At 37.7% G+C, this 16833-nt stretch overlaps 3 protein-coding genes across 11 annotated transcripts; all 3 read left to right on the top strand.

The window, feature by feature from the left end:
- Window positions 1–1036: 1036 nt before the first annotated feature.
- On the top strand, window positions 1037–2662 carry LOC143181883 (general transcription factor II-I repeat domain-containing protein 2A-like). Its single transcript, XM_076382541.1, has 2 exons — window positions 1037–1091; window positions 1140–2662. The coding sequence occupies exons 1-2, from the start codon at window positions 1037–1039 to the stop codon at window positions 2660–2662; spliced, it is 1578 nt and encodes a 525-aa protein (XP_076238656.1).
- A 356-nt stretch (window positions 2663–3018) lies between these two features.
- Window positions 3019–7444, top strand: LOC143181602 (uncharacterized). 9 transcript variants are annotated; one of them, XM_076382115.1, is made up of 10 exons: window positions 3019–3606; window positions 3713–3935; window positions 4025–4243; window positions 5102–5288; window positions 5358–5521; window positions 5614–5647; window positions 5742–5863; window positions 5949–5988; window positions 6093–6195; window positions 6281–6326. In XM_076382115.1, the coding sequence occupies exons 3-5, from the start codon at window positions 4167–4169 to the stop codon at window positions 5436–5438; spliced, it is 345 nt and encodes a 114-aa protein (XP_076238230.1). In that variant the 5' UTR covers window positions 3019–3606; window positions 3713–3935; window positions 4025–4166; the 3' UTR covers window positions 5439–5521; window positions 5614–5647; window positions 5742–5863; window positions 5949–5988; window positions 6093–6195; window positions 6281–6326. The 9 variants fall into 9 exon arrangements, with proteins under 9 accessions (XP_076238230.1, XP_076238228.1, XP_076238231.1 ...); XM_076382113.1 differs by having other exon boundaries at window positions 5742–5871; XM_076382116.1 differs by having other exon boundaries at window positions 5379–5521; window positions 5614–5871.
- Window positions 7445–12656: 5212 nt separating this feature from the next.
- Window positions 12657–15005, top strand: LOC143181882 (uncharacterized). The gene is made up of 3 exons (XM_076382540.1): window positions 12657–12784; window positions 14405–14576; window positions 14652–15005. The coding sequence occupies exons 1-3, from the start codon at window positions 12657–12659 to the stop codon at window positions 14844–14846; spliced, it is 495 nt and encodes a 164-aa protein (XP_076238655.1). The 3' UTR covers window positions 14847–15005.
- Window positions 15006–16833: the final 1828 nt, after the last annotated feature.

The raw sequence follows: 16833 nt of genomic DNA, 5'->3' as shown, positions 1-16833 counted from the left end.
ATGTTCTCTGGTTGGAGCTGCATAAGCGAAAATGCTTTTTTGTGCATAGAAGAAAATCGATCTCTCAGAGATGAAATCAGAGAGTCTAAATATGGAATGAAGATCGATATTCTGAAAAATTCTTCTACAATGTCAGACGGATGATTTGATCAGTGGGTCTGCCTTGCCACCACTCGAGGATGTTTAAATTCAACATCTAGTTCTTCGCAAATTTTTCGAGCTCTCTCGGAGATGGCCGTGAATTCTGTCGCGGCATTATCGCGATGGGATTGAAGCACGAAATATTGTAAGAACAAAAGTAAGTAATAGTTCATATGGTACTCTCAGTGCAGTCCTCCGTAAAACTACAGGGTCATCCGCGTATGAGTTCAGGTTCCGCGAAGCATTGAGCATATAACAGTAGGTAATAGATTTTATACAGGGTGTAACAAAAATGTCGCAGTTCCTTACAAGGGGTGATTCAGGTGGTGATTTGAAACAACTTTTTCCTTAGCGAAAATGTAAGATGAGGCTTCGTTAACGAGTTATTAACGAAAAACACCGGCCAATGAGAGCACGAGTTTGCCGCCCGAGCGACAGCGGTAGTGTTGGGTACGCGCTAGGCGCTACAGTTGTACTCCGAACAAGAAAGAATTCACGTTGAAGATAGAAACGTTGAAAGTAGTCTGCGTTAGATTTAAAAAATAATAATCACTAATGAATTCAAATTTCTTGCAGCACTCATATGAGGCATATTGTCGCGCGTGGCGACTCGAGAAGTGACGCTCGATGTTACACTTTTTCACAAGAGTTGGCTCAAATCCGCAAAGCAAACACATCGTACGATTGCCAATCTTAGTAAAATACAAGTTTTCCCATACCTTATCGAAATTTTGACAATAAGTCTGCTCTTGCGACATCTTCACATGCAGTTAAAATATTGCACTTTCGTTACGGAAGTTTCGTTACAGACGTAAAAACTAATGCGACACTTTCCTAAACAAAAGAGTAACATTGAGCGTCACTTTTCGAGTCGCCATACGTGACAGTATGCCCCATGTGCGAGAAGTTTGAATTAATTGAGGGGCTCAAATTAGTAAATACAGAAAATCGTACAAATATTGCTGAGGCTTAATCTTCTTCTGAAAAAGCTCGCTTAGCTTCCTACGCTATTTCCCTTTTAATAGCGAAGAAGGGTAAACCATTCACTGAAGGCGATTTCGTAAAGAAATGTCTCACTGAAGCGGTTTCAGCCTTCGGAAATTCAATTTCATTTGAAGAAGCTGCGAGCATCCCACTTAGTGATAAAACCGTGGCTTCCCGAATTTCGGATATTAGTTTATCTATCGAAGAGAAATTATCTGCACTTCTAAACACCTGTCGTTATTTTTCCGTACGTTTGCACGAAAGCACCGATAACCGACATATTAGTCAATTGAGCATTTTCGCTCGAATTGTACAAAGTGATTTCTCGTATGTCGAGGAGCTTTTAGATTTCGTGCCTTTACATGGTACAACGACAGGTGTAGATCTCTTCAGTGCAGTAGAGAACACTCTTCGAAAGTTTAGAACTGACTTTTCTAAATGCTCTGCAGTGTTAACCGATGGTGCAAAAACCATGACAGGTACCAAGATAGGACTGTATGGGCAATTCAAAAATCGTGATTTCAAGTTTCCAATGATACACTGTATCATTCATCAAGAAGCGTTATGCGGAAAAGAAATTAAATTATCTTTCGCCATGGAACTGGTTACAAAGATAATCAATTCTATTAAGGGCGGCAATAAATTTCTTTCTCATAGGAAATTTATTGAATTTCTTGAAACGCATAATGCTGTTTATACTGATGTTCCCCTCCATTGTGAAGTTCGCTGGCTGAGTGCAGCGAAATCTTTGACTAAATTTTTTGCTATGAGAAAAGAAATTTTTCTTTTTTTGCAAGAAAATCCAAGTATAAATTCGGTCGAATATTCTTCGTTATTAACAGATGTGAGCTTCCTTTGTGAACTCTCATTTGTAGTTGATCTCACTAGCCATTTAAACAGATTAAATTTAAAACTTCAAAAGCCTACCGAAAGAATTTCAGAATTATATAGCCACGTCGATTCCTTCCGTAGAAGGCTAACTGTTTTTCAACATCATCTCGAAGAAAAAAACTGTTTCTTTTTCCTCACGTCCAAATTAATCTTCGAAGAATTCGGTGATGAGTGTGATTTTGCTGATCATTTTCATATTCTTCGTTCGGTGATAGACCAGTTTAATAAGCGTTTCACTGACTTCGATTCGCTTAAAAATGATCTAATTCTCCTTGAGAATCCCCTCACCGTGAGAATCGAAGAACAAGACCTCGAGTATCAAGAAGAACTGTGCGATCTTCAGCACGATATTTCTTTAAAAACGAGGCAAGAAACAGGAGCCGAATTCTTTAAAATTCTGGATGAATCAACGTATCCCTGTCTTAAAAATTTTGCGTTCCGACTTCTCTCAATGTTCGGATCAACATATTTGTGCGAATGTTCGTTCTCGAAAATGCGAAGTGTCAAGACAGAACAGCGCACACTTCTAAACGATTCCTCGCTTTCGTCTTTGATGCGAACAGCGACGTCCAGACTCCCCATTGATATTTCTAGTTTACCAAGCACGTCTAAGCGTGCTCGAAAATCTAGTTTTACCAAACCTTAAGTGAGATTTTGACAATATTTTAATAATAATTTTTCTATATTTATTTTTTTCGCGATTTTCCAAATTATCAACGCGTGACAGTGGAATAGGCCTACAGGGGATACCACTGACAAAAAAAAAACGCATCAACAATAGTACCTCATGGGTGATGTGGAAATCTATTAATATAAGTGTCGTCGCCCCAATGCGCCACACGCAATTCTTATGGCACGCGCCTGAGGCCTTCCGAGCACTAGGGCCGCCGCGGAGAGAAGTGACATGCGAGGGAGAAAGGAGGCGTCGCCTTCGAGAATCGGCCGAAAAGAGCAGTTAAGGGGGCAGACTCCTTCGGGGCCTACTCCGAATCGATCGAAGCGCTGTTGCGAAGAAACGGATATTAGTGAAAACATATAATTTATACATGAGATGTAGCGATTCTTTTATATTAAAAACTACAATATTTATGAAATAAATGTATATATTAAATTTCTCACAAAATACACGACTGTTCCTCACAATCTCAAAACCAATTCTCTTTTCTCGTTACTATAAACAAATTAAACAGTTGAATTAACAAACAAATAAACATAACGCGCGTAAATTGAATTTTTGATGACGTTCGCTTCCTGTTTCCGCTTATTCTTTTATGAGGTAGGCTCCACAGTACTCCCCTCCTAGTAACCTACGCAAATGAGAGTTTCTTCTTCCCAGGGTATGTTTTCGTTGCATACCGCGAGGATGAAGGTTGATGATCATTTTCTGCTGTAGGTATTTCAACGACTTCTGTGGGAATTTCTTCAAAATAAGCCGGTTTAAGCCTTTCAGTGGAAACTGTAACTAAATTATCATTACATTTAACGGTATAAACTAAATCTGAATTCCTATTTATAACTTCAAAAGGTCCTTCATAAGGTGCGTCTAAAGATCCTCTTGTAGCATCAACTCGTACAAATACGTGAGAACAGGTATTTAATCCGTTAAATCTGAAAGGTTTTCTTTTAGAATGATGTGAGGTAGGAACAGGTCGGACTTCTTGCATATATTCCTTGAATTTGTTTATGAATATTTCAGATGGAGGATGGAAATCAGAATCGTAGAAGAAATCACCAGGAATTCTTAATGATTTTCCATAAACAAGTTCTGCTGTTGAAATCCTTAAATCCTCTTTGATGCAGGTCCGTAAACCTAATAAAACGGTTGGAAGAACGTCCGTCCATTTAGTATTTGCATGACAAATTATGGCGTTTTTAAGAGATCTGTGCCAGCGTTCAATTAAACCATTGGCAGCAGGATGGTAAGCCGTAGTCCGAATTCTATTTGCTCCAATAAGTTTACACAAGCTTTGGAAGAGTTGTGATTCAAATTGACTTCCTCGATCTGTAGAAATTGTGGCTGGAGAACCAAATCTGCATATCCAATTATTAAAAAATGCAGTAGCTACAGTGTCAGCAGAAATGTCAATGATTGGAATAGCTTCTGGCCATCGAGTAAATCTATCGATGATAGTTAAACAATATTTAAAACCATGGGAAATAGGAAGAGGTCCAACAATATCCATGTGAATATGTTCGAAACGAGAGTTTGGAACTGGAAATTGTGTTGGTACGTTTTTCACATGTCTATGAATTTTACTTCTTTGACATGGGAGACAGGAACGTGTCCAATCTTTTATGTTTTTCCTCATAAGTGGCCAAACAAATCTTTGTGAGATTAATTTTAATGTAACTCTTCCACTAGGATGTGAAAGATTATGTACTTGTGTATAAATCTGTTTCCGTAAAGAGATGGGTACGTAAGGTCTAATGTCTTCTCCGGATGTGTCACAATACAATAGAGAATCCGAATTATCTACGCGTAGACCGCAAAGCTTCAGTGAAGAGTTTGTTGCTTGTAAGATATTTTGTAACTCCTGATCCTTCTGTTGTTCCTTTAGTAATTCGTCAATAGTAACAACAGTAGGCATATTTATTGATTCTACTCGCGAAAGAGTATCAGCAATAATATTAGATTGACCGGCAATATGAACAATGTTCGTGGAAAATTGGCAAATGTAATCGAGTTGTCTTGCTTGCCGTGGAGAAACTTTTGAAGACTTTTGAGAAAAAGCAAAAGTTAAAGGTCTGTGGTCAGTGCGTATCGTCAATTGTCGACCTTCTATTTGATGTTTAAAAAATTTAATGCTGCTGTAAATAGCTAGTAATTCTCTGTCATAGGTGCTATAATTTTTCTGAGTGTCATTTAATTTTTTAGAGAAAAATGCTAAAGGAAACCAATTACCTTCATGGAATTGTTGAAGAACGGCGCCAATGGCGATATCCGATGCATCTGTACGAATTTCTAAAGGAACATCAGCAATAGGATGAGCCAATAAAGTAGCGTCGGCTAACTGATTTTTACAATAGTTAAAGGCTTGGAGTAACTCAGGCGTCCAGGAAATTAATCTTTTGTCCTTTCTTTTAGCATTACCCAGCAGAGCGTTGAGTGGAGCTTGAGCAGTCGCAGCATTCTTGATGAATCTCCTGTAAAAGTTGATCATTCCGAGAAAACGACGGAGTTCAGAAATATTCTTCGGAGTGGGGAAAGTTTTAATGGCTTCAACTTTGTCAGGAAGAGGTTTAAGTCCCTGTTCAGATACTGTATATCCGAGGTAAGTGACGCATTTTGCAATATTTATGCTTATACCAAAATCTTTAAGCCTTTGAAAAACTTTTCTTAGATGAATTTTGTGTTCGACAAGGTCTTTCGAAGCGATGAGGATGTCGTCAATATAACAGTAGCAAAAATCCAGTCCACGTAGAACTGTGTCCATGAATCTTTGGAATGATTGTGCGGCATTACAGAGACCAAAAGTCATGACTTTGAATTCGAAAAGGCCAAAAGGTGTGATGACTGCAGTTTTTGGTTGATCTTCTGTGGCAATTGGGATCTGATAATATGCGCGTGTAAGATCTAACGTTGTAAAAATTTTACAGTCGTGTAGTCGGTGTGTGAAATCGTGGAGATGAGGTATGGGGTATTTGTCCGGGATGGTAGCTTTGTTTAACCTTCTATAGTCACCACATGTACGCCAATCTCCCGTCTTCTTCTTAACCATGTGCAGTGGACTCGCCCAAGAACTGGAAGAGGGAACGCAGATGCCTTCTTTCATCATCTTTTCAAATTCCTTCTTCGCGATTTGTAACTTCTCTGGTGTGAGTCTGCGAGCTGGTTCATAAATTGGAGGTCCAGTAGTAAGAATGTGATGTGTAACATGATGTTTACATCCACGTTTTCCTAAAGGTTTCGTAATGTCAATAAATTCTTTCAGGAGAGATGAAAATTTTCCGGCTTCGTTAACTGTCGATAAGGTAACGTAAGATTTGGATGTGGTGTAAGCTGGGGAACTTAAAAATGTGATCCCATCCAGTAACCTTTTCCGTTTCAAATCAACAAGAAGATTATAATGTTTTAGGAAATCAGCTCCTAAAATAGCCTTGGAAGTATCTGCGATTATGAATTCCCATGTGAATTCTCGGTGTAGACCGAAATCGATGGATAGAAGTTTATGACCGAAAGTATTTATGACTGTACCATTTGCGGCATATAATTTTAAGTCGTCTTGTTTACGCGTTCCTTTAAAACCCTTTACTGGAATTACAGAAATATCAGCTCCGGTATCAACTAGAAAACGTGTTTTCGTTTTCCTATCTACAATAATGAGGCGATTCTTTGAATAGTCATCCGGAACTGCCTCTGATACCGATGACTTTACTAGTTTTCCGTATGCGTCGATGCTGCCTGATTTGGAGCTTGTCTCCAAGAACAAGGTGGGGTGCATTTCCTTGCTTTCTCGGCGAAATTTTGGTGATAAAAACAGTATTTACTATTTCGGGAATTAGATCTAGCTCTGTGTCTAAATCGATTTTGTTTCTGTTTTGAACGACGTGTGTAAATATTTTCCGCTAATGCTTCTATCATTGTTTTGAGCTCTTTGTAACGGACATCGGATAACGAAGGTGTGCCCGTATTTGTCGAAGAAGAAATTGCCGAGATATGTGATTTTGACATTTCATATATCTTATCCGCTTGTAAGGCTAGTTTCTGCAAGTCAGAAACTTCACTGATGGCTAATATACTTCGAATATTGTCTGGTAATCTTTCTAAGAATAACGAACGTAGTATTGAATCGTTACATTGGCCGTTTGATAAATTTCTTAATTTTTGTAGGAAATTAGAGGGTTTTTCCTCAGAAATTTCTAAACCATGCATTAATTTTCGTAATTTGGATTCATTGGTCTCTTCGAAAGCGTTAATGATTCTACTTTTTATCGTTTGGTATTTATTCTGTTGAGGTGGATCGATAAGGATGTCTGACACCATTGGAAGGATGCTCTGGTCTAAATGTACGACCACGTACCTGTACTTCGAGTCATCACTGGATATGCGTGCAATGCTTAACGCTGCCTCGACTTGAGCGAACCAAAGTCCTGGATTTTCTTTCCAAAACGGGGGAAGTCTGACGGAACTGGTTGCGTTGATTGCACCGGAATTTTGTTGCTGACCGCTTTCTTGAGTTCCCGGATCATTTTGAGCTTGATCCTGTGTTGGATCTTCCGTTCTCGAGTTAGATGGTGAAAATTCCGGCTGCCGTAATGGAGAACGATCAAGAGGCATTTTCTTGTTAAATTTGTAAAAATTATTTAATTATCTATTTGTATCCGATCACGTCGTCGGTCACCAATTAAATATTGTAGCGATTCTTTTATATTAAAAACTACAATATTTATGAAATAAATGTATATATTAAATTTCTCACAAAATACACGACTGTTCCTCACAATCTCAAAACCAATTCTCTTTTCTCGTTACTATAAACAAATTAAACAGTTGAATTAACAAACAAATAAACATAACGCGCGTAAATTGAATTTTTGATGACGTTCGCTTCCTGTTTCCGCTTATTCTTTTATGAGGTAGGCTCCACAGAGACATTTGATAATGTGGCATCTAGCGTTATTTTGTTGAATTACAAATGAGAAGTGCGAAAGTATAACTGCCAAATCGCATCGTAGGAAACTTCTATCACGCTGTTGCCACATCAATTACAATTTTATCCATCAGTAAATCTCTACTGAATACGCCTCGAGTCGATATTTTGCTTCGTACGGAATATCGAAAAGGACGGTGCGAGCGAGAAAGAAAGAGTATCACGCATTCGTGATACTCTTGATTGTATCACGTGATTATTGTTTCATTAAACAATACATATGTGCCCATAATTATGAAAGTGGTCTAAGTCAATTCAAACTTTAAAAATAACATTTTCGTATGAGATTCACAGAAAATTTCACATTCATAATAAATTTTCATTCATCAAGACTAATAAAATTCTAAATTACAATGTTACTTAGTATAGAAATATTTTCTAATTTATTCAAATGTAATCTTATCAATATCCCAAAATAAGAAATATACAATTCAGACCACTTTCATAATTATGGGCATATATATACTAATGCGTGAAATCGTAAAACTTATATATATAGTATAAATAATTCATTAAATTCATGCTATTCGTTCATTCATTCATTCATTTATACTTTTTAACCCTGTAAGGGTTAAATTTAGAAGCAAAGAAACGAAATTGTTATGTTTATTATTTTTTATTTAAAAATAAATATATTGTTATAACGGTCCCTCCCCTCCTTTAATTAGAATTATTTAAAATAAAAATTGAAAACAAAAAAAATTAAAAGCTACCACGAGATTCGAAACCGGCACCTGTAGATTATGAGGGAATGGCTAATTCTTACTCAACTAAGGTACTTTTGTGTAAAATTAGTGGATTAAACTATAATTTATGGTACAATTCCAATCGTTTGTTTATAGTAAATAATAACTATTGAAGAATAATGATTTGTAAGCCACCTTTACTTGCTACATTTTCATCAATGCAAGAGTTCCTCACACTGAATCTTTCATACTGTTTGCAACGAGTGCAAGACGTCCTCGGCAACGCTTGCTTGCCGCCGGCACCGCGTCCTGTGAAACCTCATAAACCAAAAGTTTATGAGCTGAAAAATTACAGAAAAAATTATTTTGGAGGCTTAGATTCATTTACAAACTGTCAACTGAATTTCAAACATAGAAATCAGCGTAACAATTATATTTAAGAAATAATGTTACTTAAAATTATCTGTTATAAGTTATTTCTTAGATATTATTTAAAAGTGGAGTTATGACGAGCCTGTGTCTCATCCACAAAAACTGTTGTCGTTTAGCATATATGACCTAGCGAAGGTGTCCTCGGTAGGAGATTCCGTTGCGCTCATAATAGACACAGCAAAAACAACGTATGACTGTTTTCGGTTATTACAGTTGTAACGAGTAAGAGGGAGACCCGGAACTCCCCACTCGAGACCGCCTCAGGCGGACTTAGTTCACACCGCGGCCACGAGGCGGCCACCGCGATATTCTGCGATCCTGCGAGTAAAGTTATGACACCGCGGAAATATAAGGCGTGCAAACCGCAGGCAAGGGGAGAGAGTTCCAGCTACCGAACGTGTACGTACGTAGCGAGCGATCTTTCAAAAGCTCATACGCTGGTTCTCTCTTTTTTGTTTTGTAGCTGATTGCCCTCGGTCCTCCCACGGACCCTTGAAGGTGGTTAGGAAGGCCAAACTCCCATGTTAAAAGTTGAAGTCATGTTTGCAGCGCTGCGTACCGATTCGGGAAGAATTATAACGTATGAATATGTGAATGAGCACATGTGTGTGTAATATATGTACACGTATCAAGTATTTCAAATAAGATTAACTCATTGTGAGCAAACCAGTGCAGGTGAAAACGCAATTTAAAAATTTTTCATTAAAATTGTGCAAATTTATTAAAATTTTAATGAAAACCTTTTAAATTACGCTCACATCTGCCTTGGTTTACCTCTTAAATTATACAAATACAGGGTGTCCCAAAAATGTTGGAGTTCCTTAAAAGGAGTGATTCGGGGGTTGATTTGAAACAACTTTTTCCTTAGCGAAAATGTTCTTCGAGGCTTCGTTAACGAGATATTAACAGAAAACCCCGACGAATCAGAGCGCGAGTATACCGGTGAAGCGCCCGCAGTACAGTAGGCTACGTGCTATGCGGCCGCGCTCGTGCGCGAACAAGCGAGTCAGCACCAGTGGTGGGAAATCGCGAACTTCGGAGTCGATCGTCTCGAAAACGGTACGAGATATCGAAAAATGTTACTCTTGCTTTTTTACTTGTTATGGGTAAAGGAGCCGAAAAGGAAGAGTGGCACTTTTCGATATCTCGCTCCGTTGGAGAGATATCGTCGACAAGAAGTCATAGCCTGCGTTAAATTTAAAAAATACTGATTACCATACTGACCTACCATACAACCGTTTCGTCCGCAGACGTTCCGGCTCGGCACAGTGACCTAGCGGTACAGGTTTCTAAAAAGAAAGGAAAGGAATTACCGAAAGGGTGAGTTTTATTTAATTTGTCGGTAATCAGTATTTTTTAAATTTAACGCAGGCTATGACTTCTTGTCGACGATATCTCGTCAACGGAGCGAGATATCGAAAAGTGCCACTCTTCCTTTTCGGCTCCTTTACCCATAACAAGTAAAAAAGCAAGAGTAACATTTTTCGATATCTCGTACCGTTTTCGAGACGATCGACTTCGAAGTTCGCGATTTCCCACCACTGGTGCTGACTCGCTTGTTCGCGTACGAGCGCGGCCGCATAGCGCATAGCCTACTCTACCGCGGGCGCTCCACCGGCATACTCGCGCTCTGATTGGTCGAGGTTTTCTGTTAATATCTCGTTAACGAAGCCTAGAAGAACATTTTCGCTAAGGAAAAAGTTGTTTCAAATCAACCCCCGAATCACCCCTTTTAAGGAACTCCAATATTTTTGGGACATCTTGTATAATAAAAATACAAAATTATAAGTGAAAATGCACGAGGTATGTATATAACATCTTTTATTATTTTCAATTAATTGTACAATTGATATTTAGCGAGATGACGTTAACTGCATAATTCTTATGAATAGACTGTAAATTTTTATGCACTTATGGAAATTTCGAATATGTAGAAAGTTACAGAATGCATTTAATTCTCAAAAATATAGAAAATATAAAAAATAAAGTCCAAATCACAGTATTTGGAAGAAAAAGTAAACTCTTATTTAGGTTGCATTTTTTTAACTACTATGATGATATGAAATTGCATAAAAATCCAATCTATACAATGACATATTTTTACTTTAAATTACATATACCTGAAAAATATAAACAATAGACCCATTTACCCAGTTCATTAGACAACTGATTGTCCTTCAGGATTCTCCAGTATTTTTTTCCTCTCAATCCATGGATTGTTCATTAATTTGTTTCAATATCTGGAAAATATTAAAATTATTTATAGTATGAGATAGACTTACATATAATTTATTATACATAATTCTTATGTACTTATATGTTTATTGATATTTTTTCTTACTTTAAATTATACATACCTGAAAACAGAAAAAAGTAGACCAATTTGTTCAGTTCGTTGGACAACTGAATGTCCTTTAAAACTCTCCACTGTCTTCCATAGGGATTGCATTATCTGTAAAAATATAAAATAAACCAATAGCAAAAATTTAAGATACATATACATATATACATTTCACAATACTTTATAACACACAAAGCTTATACATTTTAAGAATCCTACCTTTGCAAGCAAATACAACATGCAGGAAAGAAAAGAAGATAGAATGTACAGTAATGTTGCGGACGAGAGCCGCTCTCGGGTCTGGTCGTGACTCTCGTCCGCGACTGGTAGTCGATTCGGCTTCCTTTGTTCTCAGTCGCCGAGATAATTGGTACAAGACCGGAGAAGCAAAAAAAGGGTCTCGCTCGACCATCGATGCTCGAGCTTGATGCCCGAAATCAATGACGTCAAAAAAGACAAGGATAGCATTAGGAATTTAATAGGAAAAATTGAAGTTCCTTATTTGCAAACAGATTTTCACGCAAGTAACACCAATCGATTCCTTGTGTTCTCCCGATAAAAATGATATCAAATACGACATGATTCCTATTATTTATAATAAAGATATTTAAATAATAAAGGTTGGAACCCTGCGACGGTTACGGAGAATCGTCAAACTTACTTTTCTATCAGTTCTTTACGAGCTAAAAATGACATAAACAGAATTTATGTATATTATATTTAATCGATGTCGGAAAGAAGATATTAAAAATAAAAAAATAAAAATTTCTAAACATTTAAAACGGAACTTATATACATACTTTTTGTATTACGCTTTCATTTTCTTAATAATTTCAGTCATTAAATAATTAAACACAAAAATATGAGGGAATAATAGGGAGTTAGCCCTACGACGAAAGCCGCGCTCGTCGAATCGACTACCACTCACGGACGAGAGTCGCGCTCGGGTCTAGTCGTGCCTTAGAATCGACTACCATTCTCGGACGAGAGCAGCGCTCGGGAATGGTCGTGCTTAAAATCGACTACCACTCACGGACGAGAGTCGCGCCCGGGTCTGTTTACATAATGCAATGGCATGACCTTTCGTTCTACAAACCAAGTTTTATGTATTTTTGTTAAAAATAATCGGAATCATGTCGTGTTTGACATCATTTTAATCGGGAGAGCACAAGGAATCGATTGGTGTTACTTGCGTGAAAATCCGTTTGCGAATAAGAAACTTCAATTTTTCCTATTTAAATCCCTAATGCTATCGTTGTTTTTTATGACATCCCTGTTCTCGGGCGTCGAGCTCGAACGCGATGGTTCCAAGAATTGGTTTCTCCGCGGCACGTATCAAACGAGGTAGTGGGGATAAACCGCGGCTCTCGTCTGTGTAGACGAAACGGCTCTCGTCCGCAACATTACTGTAATACTATGCACTTGTGATTGTGAATCACAAATGTGTTGTAATTCGTATACATGTGTATCATGTAACTCTTCACCTTATTGTCTTAGTGTCTAAACGCAGTGAGACTGTAGAATCTTGTCATGTGGGGGAATGATAAGAGCGATAGTTTAGAAGAGATAAACTGGTGGGGATGGTCATACAAAAACGCGAGATTCGATTCAGTGGAACATATTGGTGGGAATAATCGTTCTAGATTTGATACTGTAAGGTTTGATAATGTAAGATTATAATATGCAACATTAAGGGGGTATGGTAGTCGCGTGACTTTTCGAGATTGCCAGGTCGGTATCTGCTATTACAGTTTTCGTTGCAAAAATAGTATTACCCACAGACACGTGGCTACCTGATGAACGCAAGATGGAGCCTTTCTATGATTTCGAATTGGGGAAGTAGCTTAGAAAATTTCCCCCTCTATTGCACACACTACTATACGAGCTATGCGTACATGAACTCGACGCTTCGCGACCGATTTCGGACATTTGCGGAAAGTAGAGAGAGTGCAAATATGAGTCTTACTCTCTCACCCTTGAAACGCTATATTCAACTATTCAAATCCCTACAAGCGGCACGAGCCACGTGCAATGTTTCCGATTGCTGAGATATTTTCAGTGATTCAATATAGCATTGAATCGTGAGAATGTAGTGGTATTTATCAAACGCGACACATGATATTTGTATGTGTATAAATTTTACACGTGTCACATTCTAAATACCACTACATTCATATTATTCATTGTTCGCCCACATCGATACGATCTATCACAACGATAATTACACAATACATTTAGTTTGAAATAACTAAACAGTACATGTCTTAAAATTTTTTATTTAAAAATAAAACTTGATATTTTGGTGCCCGTCTCTCCCGCCTCTGTAGCTACTGTCACGACCCCGGTCAAAGTTCCTACTGCCGTTCTTCCACTTGCGTAGTGTGAACTCTTTCTCTATCATGTTAAAAATAAACACAATTATTTATCTATAATATTGAAAATAAACATAATTATTACATTTTTTGTGATTTATAAGAGAAATATGATTAGTTAGTGTGAAATCGCCTATACATCTACGTACCTCTTTTACATACTTCAGTAACTCCTGTCGTGACGATATCGTTCATCTGTGGCAAGCTGAAACTTCTCCTGTGTGAACTCTTTTATCTGTAATGTTGAAAATAAATATAATTATTACATTATGTTCGATGTACAGGAGAAATATGATTAGTTAGCATGAAATCTGTTATACATCTATGTACCTTTTTTATACACGTTCAAAACTCTTGTCATGGCGATACGGCTCATCTGTATCTAGTATTGCCAACCTTATTTCGTATTTTGGTCAGCTCGCAAGTGTCGAAGGAACTCAGCTGTTCTATTGAAAAATGGTAGTGAAGTTCCAATAAATTTTGAACTTAGTTTGAGTTTTTTGACACCCTGTACTTACAGAAGTCAGAAAATTACGGTTGGATCCTATAAAATTTGTGATGAAAATTTAAGCACAACGAAACCGATTTATAATGAATTTATTTTCGATGAAAAATGTACATTATTATTATATGTATTTAATTTTTTATTACCATTCTGAAACAGATAGGATGAAAATCATAAAAAACTAGATTTTTGTCATTGGACGATGTTACGTTGTAATGTTCGAGGCTGTCCCCGAGTCAGCATTCAGCGACTAGACAAGTGCTCGAAAATTATTTGAGAAAATAAATCGTCGAATTAAAGATAAAGGAATTATTCGACCCTCGAGATAAGTAAAGACATATTTTCAATGAATTATAACATGATTTTGTAATTTGTCTATGAATTATAAATAATAATTCAAGAAAAGGATACAACAATTTCTTTAATTTATTGTTAGATGGCAAACAAAGAAGACGCAATGGACTGCTCTCCATCGAAAAAAGAAAATACAAGAACGACAACGCCGCGGCCGCGGTCTGCGTCGCCACGGCAAGGATCGCCGCCGCCAGCAGAAATGCTGGCTTTACTCAAAAAGTACGTATTTATAATTAGATACATACGCAATTTCAGACTACATAACATTATGATTATTTACTTTCTCTATTACAGATAAAAAAAATGAAACATCTAATAAAATTTTACAAATACAGAAGAGGCACAAGAGGCACAAGAGGCGCAAGAGGCGCAAGAGGCGGGAGAGGTGGGAGAGGCGGAAGAGGCGGGAGAGGCGGGAGAGGTGGGAGAGGCGGGAGAGGAGAGGGAGGAGAGGGCCGCGGTCCAAAAAACATTATCATAATAAAATGATAATAAAATAATAAAAAAATAAATAAATTGATAACAAATAAATTAATTCTTGTATTAATTCTCTTTACAACCGGTGTAGTCACAGTGGCTGCATTTCCAGAGATCGTAGAAGTCGGCGATGCTGACACAATAAATATGGGCAAATGAAAATATCGCGCGCCGTTTGTCGGCAACTTGACAGTATTTCAAGAACGAGAGAGTAAGGTTCACTTTACATTCGCGTTCTCTTTTGACTTTCCGAAGCTGTCCGAAGTGGCCCGAAGCGCCGAGCTCATACACACGCGAATCCTAAGGTGGTGTGTATAGTGGAGGGGAAAATTTTCAGTAACTCGCATCGCCAATTTGGGTATCACAGATTCCGATTCCACATCGGCAGTCTTTCAAATTAGGCGCCGCCTGGTTCGCAAAAGGCCAACTAAATTTGTCATATTTTTTGCCTGTTTTATCGATAACCCAGCCTAAAGCAATACTGTGGTATGGTTTTACGGCCTGACACTTTTCGTCCTTATATGAGAACATTTTGAACTGGGAAAGGGTTCATTCGATAGAAAAAAGCACAACGCAGCGCAGTCAACTCGCGATTTCGTTCAAAACACTCTCTAAATTACATAAAAATGCTTAAATTTCCATAGCTGTCAATGGTAGATTTTTGCTCTACTTTACAACACTCGTATTACTAAATATCAGTAGAATTTCGTTAAATCGCGAGTTGACTGCGCTGCATTGAACTTTTTTCTTTCGAATGAATCCATTCCCAGCTTAAAATCATCTCATATAAGGACTAAAAGTGTGAGGCCGTAAACCCCTGTTTTTGCCTAATTTTGTCGGTAATGTCGCCGCTCTGATATATCTGATCGTACCCCCTTAAGTCCAACGTACGTGACTCTCAGGTTCTATTTACCAATGCCATAAGCTTGATGGAACCAATTTCTTCTGCCCGTACAAACGAGTTGTCTCCTATCTGGACCGATATGTCACAATCTTCCAGAGGCTTCAGTGTTGAGAATCATTCTTTCCGTGAAGTCATGTGCTTTAATGCAGCACTGTCAGCGAGCCATACATCATCACAATCGGTAGCCAACATGTTCCTTATTTCAGCATTCAGAGCTTGATGTTTAGACTCAGGAGTATGTCTCTGAGGTTTACATAGCCTTTTGCGACATTCAGCTTTATAATGACCTTTTTTCTGGCAAACATAACATTCCACACCTTCTTTATTTGCAAATATTTTATTCTTTTTGTCAGAGTTTCTTGATTTTTACTCTTGTCTTTAGGATGACTGATCTTTATTGCTGCAAATGCTGTTGTTGCTTCGTCCAATTGAGACAGACGTTGTTCTCCCTTTAATAACCTGATGTTACATTGTCAAAGGTTTGTTACTTTTTGTCATACGAGTCCCACGCGGTAACAAATGAATTATACTTCGTAAGAAGACTATCCAAAGCTTTCGCTATTTTATCCACATTTCCTACTGGTTCATCAACATCCTTTTGTGCTAGAGATTCTACTTTGCCAATATACTGGGCTATCATATCAGTCTCAGACATTTTGTAATTGAAGAATTGCTGCTTCAGTGCCACCTTATTTACTGCAGACGTTGCTCATGTATAACTTTGAGACGATCCCACATATCCCTGGCTGTATTGCAGATCATGACCGTTTGTAACTGATCAAATTCCATACCTGTTGAGATTGCTTTCTCGTTGAGATCATCCCACTGGCTCTGCAAAACTGCACCTTCTACCGGTCGAACCCTCGTGCCGTCTACAACACTCATTACTTTTGCGGCACGAAAAATGATTTCCATTTGATATTTCCATAATTCAAAATTTTTTTCTTGGAATTTTTGAATATTGAAGCTTTTTATTTTGTCCATCTTTACCACTAGTTTCGGCTGAAACTACTTTGAAGAAACAAAAATTAATCTGTTTTTTTATATATATTTTAATAGTACTGGACGAGCGGAATCCAAAAATGCAAGTTTTAA

Source organism: Calliopsis andreniformis, chromosome 7, assembly GCF_051401765.1.
Source record: "Calliopsis andreniformis isolate RMS-2024a chromosome 7, iyCalAndr_principal, whole genome shotgun sequence".
NCBI classification, from domain to species: Eukaryota; Metazoa; Arthropoda; class Insecta; order Hymenoptera; family Andrenidae; genus Calliopsis; species Calliopsis andreniformis.
The sequence above is the reverse complement of the archived record's forward strand: the minus strand, read 5'-3'. Positions and strand labels throughout refer to the sequence as shown.

Coding starts and splice junctions, on each gene's coding strand:
- LOC143181883 (XM_076382541.1), top strand. CDS start 1,037: ATGTGCGAGAAGTTTGAATTAATTGAGGGGCTCAAATTAGTAAATACA. Junction 1,092..1,139: donor ATTAGTAAATACAGAAAATC/GTACAAATATTG, acceptor AAGCTCGCTTAG/CTTCCTACGCTATTTCCCTT.
- LOC143181602 (XM_076382114.1), top strand. CDS start 4,167: ATGGGAAATAGGAAGAGGTCCAACAATATCCATGTGAATATGTTCGAA. Junction 4,244..5,101: donor TGGAACTGGAAATTGTGTTG/GTACGTTTTTCA, acceptor CCTTTCTTTTAG/CATTACCCAGCAGAGCGTTG. Junction 5,289..5,357: donor TCAGATACTGTATATCCGAG/GTAAGTGACGCA, acceptor AACTTTTCTTAG/ATGAATTTTGTGTTCGACAA.
- LOC143181882 (XM_076382540.1), top strand. CDS start 12,657: ATGTGGGGGAATGATAAGAGCGATAGTTTAGAAGAGATAAACTGGTGG. Junction 12,785..14,404: donor TCTAGATTTGATACTGTAAG/GTTTGATAATGT, acceptor TAATAATTCAAG/AAAAGGATACAACAATTTCT. Junction 14,577..14,651: donor ATGCTGGCTTTACTCAAAAA/GTACGTATTTAT, acceptor TCTCTATTACAG/ATAAAAAAAATGAAACATCT.